We start from the raw sequence: 9,531 nt of genomic DNA on the forward strand, positions 1-9,531 counted from the left end.
CCAATCCCAGGGCCTCCGAGGCCCTTGAGAGCCACGCGGACATCACAGAGATGGACGTGCAGGTTGGTCCTCTACCCCAGGGGCATGGCCCAGGGTTCCGTGTCACCACTGCTGCGGCTGGAGACTTTGCTTCCCTGCCACTGATTTCCTTGGGAGGTTACTGAGAGTTGTGATCCATATAAGAAAAATAAAAGCACTAGCACTTCCTGGGTTTGCTGTGATGATCAAACAAGCTGTACATCTGAAGAAGTTTAGTTTAGAGATGGCACAAGCGGGTCCTCTCTCCTTATCACCATCCATCATTCCAGACCACCCATTTAGTGGATGCTGAAACTGAGGCCTGGGGTGGTTGTACTCCTGGAAGAGACAGGAAAGGGGAAGGGGGTGGCAGGGGGTGGCCCCCTGCTGAAGAGGGAGCGGGTAGGAGCTATATTTGAGCTTCTGGCAGGATGACTAAGGAGGTTGATAACAGGCTCTGGGGCTCAGGGCAGCAGGCAGGCCGGGGGCAGCTGCCAGGGAGAACCGCCCCCCTGGAGACGGCTGTCTCCAGAGGCTCCTCCCAGCTCCCTGCTTTGTCTCACTCTGTAGAGTGTGCCAGGCAAACGCTACAGCTCAACCAGCCCCTTTCTGGAAACTTCTCACACTCCCCTTCCAGACTCAGGTTCAGGCCATGGGTAGGAAGGGAGAGTTCTGGTGGGGGAGAGTGCACTCCTCTGGCTCTCGCTGTGAGGCTGATCAGGTCTCCAGAGATGGAGGAAGAAACTGAAGCCAGTTACAGGTCAGGAATGGGCAGTGCTCCTGGGGAGGAGGGAGATGGATAATTCTCCCCCTACAAAAGAGGTCACATGACTGTTGAAATAGTGGAGTCTGAGGTGACAAGCAGAACAGGAGAAATGCCCAGGAGCCAGGTGAAGGCTGGGTTGGGCTGGGTTGGGCAGGACCCACGGGGAGAGTGTTCAAAATTTGGTTCTGTGCCCTCCTGGCCTTGCAGTTCAGACATAACACGTGGGCAGGGGACAGAGAGAAGTGCTCCCCTCCCTCTCCTTCTCTTCCTTACCCCTTCTAGCTCCATCCTCTATCTCCATCTCTGCATCCCGACTCGGACCCGTGGGGAATGAAGTCCCACTGTGGCACTCTGTGGGAGATGTCTGGAGAGGTGGCAGAGATGAGCACCCGAGAAGATGGCAGCGAAGGAGTGCTCCTCAGAGGGTCTGCCTCGGTAACAAGTGGCCTGTTCTAGAGCTGGCTCCTCATCCCCCCTTCCTGGAACAGATGGATGCTCTCTTCATTCACATGCTGCCACTCAGGAAATGGGCTGGAGGAGGAGTGACTTTTCCAAGGTCACACAGCTGGGGCTGAGCTCAGACATCCCTCCTCCCTCTCCTCTGCTCCCCCTCCTCCCAGGCACCCGATGTCAGCTGCTCTGAAGTGAGTGGCTATTTTTATTCTGGTGCGAGGGACCTGAAACAGCAGAGCCATGTAGGTTAGAAGACTCTAGGACACCGGCCTCAGCAGACAAGGAAAAGCGCACTGCAGGCGCAAGACCCTGCTAAGCTTGCCTGGGGGGGAACTCTTGTTCCTTAATGACTTCCCTGTCCTGGGCTCCTGGGTCTCCACACAGTTCTTCATTAGAGGTCAGAATAGCGCATAGAACCAGAATAAGCTGAGTTCGTGGCCCTCATCCTGTCTGCAGCTCGAACACTAATCTTGAAATTGACTAAGACTTGATCCTGTGCCAAGGCTACGCCTGTACTCTAGCTCTCCAAAGAACTCTGACCATCACTTTGACCAGCCACAGACTGAATCCCAAGGTACGCCTGGCAAGAGGCTGATCCCAACTGGAGACCTTCATTCTGGACATAGACTCAGCCCTAAGAGTGAGCACTAACCTCAGCCTGGATTAATTTTTTTAGACTAAATTCCAGCTCTGACATAAAAGGAAACACTGATTTTGGTCAAAGAGCTCTGAGCTTAATCATTAGCTAGCCCTTGATCTCATAATGAATTTTCACCATGTATCATGCAAATTCTGTTTACTTTGGTCATAAAATGGAGCCCTGAATCTGGTTAAAGTCCAAGTCCTGAGCTTAGTTGTTAACTGAGCAGTGATCAGTTAAGGTAGTGTACTGAGCCTTAATCCCAGTCAAAGACTGAATCCTGACTCCAGCCCAGGTTTAATTCTAAACCTACTGGGCTTTTGTTATCGCTGTTGCTATTGGTGGTGATGATTTATAATTTGAGAAAGCCTCACTATGTAGCTCAGGCTGGTCTTGAACCTGTGATCCTCTTGCCTCTGTCTCCCTCCTTAAATCTTTGCCTAAACTAAGAGCTCACCCCGATGAACCTAAACTCATCACAGACTAAAACTTCACTCCCAACCTACCCAAGGGGCCTAGACTGCACACTGGCACCTTAGGGGTGTGGGTTGTGAGCAGAGCTCTGTCCTGGGAGGCCTTGTGCTACTGGTGCCAGCACGTTCCTGGTACTGTTGTAGCCATTGTCTCCTGCTGGTTCCACTGGCTGGTGGTCAGCCCTCAGCAGACCAAGCTGTGGCCTGACAGCCACAGCGCCCAGGTTAATGCAACGAGAGTGGTTTGGTGGCGTCTGTCCAGTGAACAACAAGGGCTCATGGGGAACTGGGGTCTGGGTGTGTCAGCAGAAAAACCACAGGCTCTGTGGGGCCTCTCTAGGGGCCCTTATTGCGATAGGTAGGGCCTCTTGGTAGGGGTTAGCATGAAGGGAACCTGTGGGTTATATTCCATTGTTTTGTAAACAAATTTTTAGCACTTGTATTTAGCTAACATATACTTACAGAAAATACAGAAAAGGATACAAAGAAGGAAAAATTTACCTATAATTTCAGACTCCAAGAGATAGCCATTTTTATTTTTGGATTTTTTTTTTCCTTTTAGATTGTCTTGATCTTGTCTAACATATTCATGTGTACTGTTTTATAAAATTGGTTGGTTGTGGGCTGGAGAGATGGCTCAGAGGTTAAGAGCACTGACTGCTCTTCCTAAGGTCCTGAGTTCAAATCCCAGAAACCACATGGTGGTTCACAACCATCTGTAATGAGATCCAACACCCTCTTCTTGTGTGTCTGAAGACAGTACTTACATATAATAATAAATAAATTAAAAAAAATGGTTGGTTGCTACAGTGGCATGCCCATCCATCACCAATGTGGCTGACCTTGTGCCCAGCTTTAGGAATAGGTCAAGATTGATTATTTCAACGACAAATTCTCAGGGCACCGTGATTGGATTATGAAAAATTAGTGGGCTATAAGGAGACTTTTGAGGGCTTGAGAAAAGAACGTATTTTATGTCCTGGCAAGTTTGAAAGTAAGAGGAAAGAAAACTCACCCTTCCTCCCTTAGAAACGGATTGGTGGTGTCAGCAGCCCTTTGTCTACCGTACCCCGCCCCCTGTTAAAGGAGTCTCTGTCTCTCTAGCTGGCCTGGAACTCACAGACCTCCACCCACCTCTGCTTGCTGAGTACTGAGGTTAAAGGCTTGTTCTGCCACATTCAGCTTGGAGGTTTTTTTAAATTGTCTGTATTTATTATGGGGATGGGAGTGTGTGGGGGTGTGTGTGGGTGTGTATGTGGGTGTGGGCATACCACAGTGTGCTTGTGGAGGTCAGAGGTTGACTCTCAGGAGTTGATGCTCCTACCTTGTGATTTCCAGGGATCGAACTCAGGTCTTCAGGCTTAGCAGCAAGCGCCTCCACTTTCTGAGCCGCCTAGGCAGCCCTCTACTCTTTATTTATTTATTTATTTATTTTGAAAGATTCTGCCTCATTATGGTTAGACTCAGAGATTCAGCTGGACTGGCTGGCCAGCAAGCCCCCATTATGTTCCTGTCTCCGGTGTTGATTAAGCCTGGCCTGCTGCACTTCTGGCCTTTCTAGGGGGCTGAGCTCAGGTCCTGTGATTCTCCTATTGAGCCATCTCTAGAGCTCTCAGCTTGTCTCAGACTCTTACCTACCAAGGCAGTGTGACGCAGGTGTAGAAGGATCTTACTCTGTAGCCAAGGTGGGCCTTGATCTTGAGCCAGTTGCCTTGCCTCTGCCCCCTAAGTATTGGTGTTACAAGTGTGCACCATCATTCACAGCTAAAATCCTGTGTGTGTGTGTGTGTGTGCACGTGTGTGCATGTATGCATGGATGGATGTATCTATGTATTAGGGGTGTGCTATTCTTTTAGGTTTGTTTTATTTTACGTGTGCCAATATTTTGTCTGCATGTATGTCTGTGCACTACATGTGTGCAGTGCTCACAGAAGCCAGAAGAGAGCATCAGATACTGCATCACTTGAAACTGGAGTTGCATAAAAGTGGTTGTGAGACACCATCTGGGTGCTGGGAATTGTACCCTGGTTCTCTAGAAGAACAGCCTGCCCATGCTTTTAATGCCAGAGCTGCCTCCTCTCTAGCCTGTGTGTGTGTGTGTGTGTGTGTGTGTGTGTGTGTGTGTGTGTATTTTGAGTCAGACTCTCATAGGCTTAGGCTAGCCTTGAACTCACTATGAAATGGACGATTACTTTTTAAATTTTTTATTTGTATTTTATGTATATGGATATTTTGCCTGCAAGCATGTCTGTACATCACATGCACTCCCCCAGTGCTTGTAGAGATCAGGGGAAGGCACCAGATTCCCTGGAGTGAGAATTACAGACAGTTGTTAGCTTCCATGAAGGTACTGGGAATCACACATGGCTTCTCTGGAAGAGCAGCCTGCCTGCCTAACTGCTGAGCCATCTCTCCAGCCCCTCTGAGGAGGGCTTTGAATTCCCATCCTTGTGCCAGGACTACAGGCTTGTATTCATGGCCGGCTTCTCACACTGGCATAGGGATCCAAACTCAGGTCTTGCTCAAGCAACAATTGATCCTACATGTTATCTCCCCAGTTTGTTTATTTATTCGTGTGTGTGTGTGTGTGTGTGTGTGTGATGTCTGTGACTACGTGACGTTATAAACATGTGAAGGTCAGAGGACAGTTTGTGGGAGTCTTTTCTTTCCTTTTGTCATATGGGTTCTGGGACTCGGACTTAGGGCATCGGGCTTGGCAAGTGCCTATAATCTCTGAACCATCTTGCTGATGCCCCCATCCCATTTTAATGTGCATTTTAAAAGATTTATTTATTTTATGTATCTGAGTACACTGTAGCTGTACAGATGGTTGTGAGCCTTTATGTGGTTGCTAGGGATTGAATTTAGGACCTCTGCTCGCTCCGGTCAGCCTCGCTCACTCAGTCCCCGCTCACTCTGGCCCAGAGATTTATTTATTATTATCTCTAAGTACACTGTAGCTGACTTCAGACACACCAGAAGAAGGCATCAGATCTCATTACAGATGGTTGTGAGCCACTATGTGGTTGCTGGGATTTGAACTCAGGACCTCTGGGAGAGCATCGCATGCTCTTACCCTCTGAGCCATCTCACCAGCCGCCCCTTTAACATGCATTTTTAAAGTGGTAGAATAAGCCCAGAAAGGTAAAAATACCTTGGATCGCAAGCAGCGTTGGCTCAGTGTTGACAGGGTTCTCTGGATTCCGTGGGAAAGGGCACAGCGTGTTCTTGCTGTCTGCCAGGGACTGGGTTCCAGGGCACCCGTCCATACCAAAGCTCGAAATATGAGGATGCTCAAACCCACAGATAAAATGGCTTACTATTTTTCTAAATCCTGCGTGGCCCTCTCTTGTACTTTCTATCTTTTCTAGATAATTTATAACAGCTAATACAATGCAGATGCTATAAATAGTTGTCGTGCTCTATTGGTTGGAATAACAGCAAGAAAAGTCTGTACACGTTCAGTACAGAGGCAGTTTACTTCCTAATATTTCCAACTTGAGACTGGTTGAATCCAGGGTGACAAAAAACTGATTGTACTTGCTGTGTTTGCTGAAGGCGTGAGGACATGAAGTGCCAATTGCTTTATCTTTGGTCCAGGAAAATGATCCGCAGAGGTGTTTGGGACTCAAACCCAGATTTACTACTTGGTCTATTTTACATTTCTGAAACAGTTCCTAATCTGCAGATTGGTGGAGGGGGGAGTTTTGATGAGGGAAGAGAGGAGCTAATAATGGAAGGCAACACAGCCAGAGTCTGTCCTAATAATCCTAGCCCTCAGGAGGTTGAGGCAGGAGTCTTGCTTTGAGTTCAAGGACAGTAGGAGACTGATGTGTACCATCTCTGACCAGGCACTGTAGTAATGAGATACATTATATATATTAACCCTTTCAGCCTTTATAGGTAAAAAGGATAGGTAATATTCCTTTCTAAGAATTTATATTTTTATTATTATTATTATTATTATTATTATTTGTGTGTGTGCATGCGCATGTGCCTGTGCAGGAACGGACATGTCATGGTGCACGAGATTGGGGACGCGTGTGGAGGAAAGAGCACAACTTGTGGGAACTGGTGTTTTTCTTTCATTTTTTTTTCCTCCTTTGGGGGAATCAAACACAAGTGTCAGGCTGGCATGACAAACTCTTTTACCCGCTGAGCTTTCTTGAGCTGGGCAGAGGTAAAATGGTCCTCTCTATAAAATGGTTCTCTCTACAACATGTGCTTTGGGGAACTGAAGCTTTGATCGGAATTTCGTTCAACGACATCAAAGCGCATAAAGGAGATGTCCTAGGTTCCTGCTTCCTTATCTTAACTCTCTGACCCAGAAATCCTCGTGTCCATCTGCGAACCGCCTGCGCCCTCTAGTGACGCGAAGTAGCGCTTTCTCCTGGCATCCTGCGGGAGCGTTCACACTTAGTGGGCAAATGCAATATGGAAATTGTGAGGACCGGAAACATGAAGTCTGGAGGACCAGATAGTTGCTGGGACCGGCTGGGTGGTAGTGGGAGGCACCCACCCGATCTGGGTGGGCTGGCAGTGGGGCTGTTTCTAGATCTGGAGGCGTGGTTTATGACTGGGCGGAGCCTTTAGCTTGGGCGGGGCCATCTTGCGGGCCAGACGTGGCGCAGCGGCCGAGTTTGGGTGCAGCCTGCGGAACGGCTCCTGCCAGGCACAGATGAGCATCCTACTGTCGCCGCCGTCGCTGCTGCTGCTTCTCGCAGCCCTCGTGGCTCCAGCCACCTCTGCCACCACCTACCGACCGAACTGGAACCGTCTTCGAGGCCTGGCCAGGGGGCGGGTGGAGGTGAGTGCTCCTTTTCCCAACCTTAGTAAGACAGTTCCACAACCCTGCTGCCCCTTATCCCAAGAATATAATCCACTCTGACCTCAGGAATACCAGAATTCCCGAGTCCCCCTCTTTCCCTTCTGCATGGCCCGGGAATCATTCCTTTACTTTCCCAGCCTCAGGATGCACAGGAACCACAGTGGGAACCAGAAACCTCGTCCTTGCGGCCTGGCACTCTGAACCCTTGCTCTGCTCCAGCTTGGCCCTACCGTGGCTCTCTGGACATCCAGTCCCCTCTTTTCCAGGCTATAATTTTTCTAAAACTGTCCCTTAGAACCCAACTTCTCTCTTCTCTATGGATAAGCTCACTTTTCCCGTTATTTCTATCCCCACCCGGACTTAGTGCCTGGCCTTCCAGAATCTCTCTTCTTCTAGTGGGGAGAAAAGACCTTCTAAGCTCCTCCCCTTGCTGTACTGTGCTGGAGCTGGAGGAGAGGGTAGGGAAATGAGATCCCAACACTCCACAGTCACCCTGGACCGCCACCCCCATCATCCTGCCGGCCAAAGGACTCCCCTGGAGTCGTCCTGAGTGATTCATGTGCTTGCAGACCCTTCATGGGCCTTAACTGATATATATATATATATATATATACAGATATGTATATGTATGTATATATATATATATATATATATATATATATATACATATTTTTTTTTTGGACAAAAGGGAGGCCTGAAATAGGGCGGTATGGACTTCCTGTTGGGCGGTGGCCTCCCTTCTGGAGTACGAAAGGTCCATCCATCCTCCCAAGTTAGGGAAGAGGCAGCCAGATGGTTTATGAAGCTGGGCCACAGGTGGCTGGCAGGGCTACCTCTGTGTGGGATGGGGTGGGGACCAGATGGCAGGTGCCTCTAACAGGGCCCTTAGGGTAGTTCTGAACTGTTTCCTTCTAGTCTGATTCTCCCACGAGGTTTCGAGGGCCAAAGGCCAGGGTTAGCATCCTCCTGACAACAGGAGAATGCTGTAACACTTGTCTCCTGGGCATTGGTCAGCTATCAGTAGCATGGAGGCAGGGACCCATGACTGTCCTCGCCCTCATCCTTTACCTGTGGCTCTAGGCCTGAGCTCCCCGACCTGTCCAGAGGTCTCCTTGCTCCCAGGACCTTCACCTCCACACCTTGATGTTTCTCTTTCTGCTCACTGCCTGACTCAATTCAGTGTTAAGGACGGCACAGTCTTGGCTGTATAGCTGGCATGTGAGGGACTCCTGGTTTATTATCCCATTTCTCTCTCTCCAGACCTGTGGAGGATGACAGTTGAATCGCCTAAAGGAGGTGAGTTTGAAGGAAGGGGGTCCCTCTTAGGGAATAAGGAGCACTGGTCACTGACTGGGGGCCCGGTGGGAATCCGCGTACTGTGAAGCAGGAGACTGGACCTGACGTGGTATATGACCTCGCTGGGCCAGATTGTCCATGTCTAGAGGGTCTGAGGCCCTGTTCTCTAATGCCCTGTCTCCTCCCCAGGTGAAGGCCTTTGTCACCCAGGACATTCCACTGTAGTATCCTTTTCCTGTTCAGGGGGGAAGGGGAATGGGGAAGACACCTGGAAAAAGCCACCATTTTTAGAGATAGAAAAGGCTGTTCGTCTGCCATAGAGGCTGAAGGAGGATTCCGAGGAAGTCCAACATTAAGTATGGAAGAGAGGGAGAGCATTCTCGCTCACTAGTGGAGAGAAGGGCCCTTTTCTTCTTTGAACCCTAATCTCACAGTGAATGAGGATTGGGTCCCCACTTAGGCTTAAAGTAAGTGATCAGCTAAAGGGTCCCAGGGGTCGCAACTCTCTGCCTCTGTCCCCCACTTTCCCTCCTTAACCTCCTGCAGCCACAACCTGGTGATGAAGCACCTCCCTGGCGCAGACCCCGAACTCGTGCTGTTAAGCCGAAATTACCAGGAACTAGAGGTGAGGCATTGGCGGGAGGGGCTCCAGTGCAGTGGTTAAGTGTTGAGCCCGCCCTTTCTCCATTTTAGCGAATCCCACTCAGCCAAATGACCCGGGACGAGATCAATGCGCTGGTACAAGAGCTCGGCTTCTACCGCAAGTCGGCGCCGGAAGCGCAGGTGCCCCCCGAGTACCTGTGGGCGCCTGCTAAGCCCCCCGAGGATGCTTCAGAGCGCGCTGACCTGTAGCCCCGAGCCACGGTGGAGCTGGGACCCCCTGCCAGCGCCCCGGAGACAGAATGAAGCGCTCAGTATCCCGGGAGCATCTCTCTTGCTGAGGGCCGACGCCAGTCTCCAAAGCAATGGAAATGGGGAGGGGGGGAATTCCTCTCAATCCTCCATTTCCCCCTCCCTAGCTCTACTAAATCCTCTTTCTCCATGCTGAGTCTCTTAC

The 9,531-nt window shown here is 49.9% G+C and overlaps 1 protein-coding gene across 1 annotated transcript; it reads left to right on the top strand.

Moving 5' to 3' along the window:
* The first annotated feature begins 6,933 nt into the window (after nucleotides 1–6,933).
* Nucleotides 6,934–9,516, top strand: Selenom (selenoprotein M). The gene is made up of 5 exons (XM_052198560.1): nucleotides 6,934–7,157; nucleotides 8,439–8,474; nucleotides 8,664–8,698; nucleotides 9,021–9,099; nucleotides 9,168–9,516. Exons 1-5 carry the CDS (start codon nucleotides 7,029–7,031, stop codon nucleotides 9,324–9,326), a joined length of 438 nt encoding a protein of 145 aa, XP_052054520.1. The 5' UTR covers nucleotides 6,934–7,028; the 3' UTR covers nucleotides 9,327–9,516.
* Nucleotides 9,517–9,531: the final 15 nt, after the last annotated feature.

Source organism: Apodemus sylvaticus, chromosome 11, assembly GCF_947179515.1.
Source record: "Apodemus sylvaticus chromosome 11, mApoSyl1.1, whole genome shotgun sequence".
NCBI lineage: Eukaryota > Metazoa > Chordata > Mammalia > Rodentia > Muridae > Apodemus > Apodemus sylvaticus.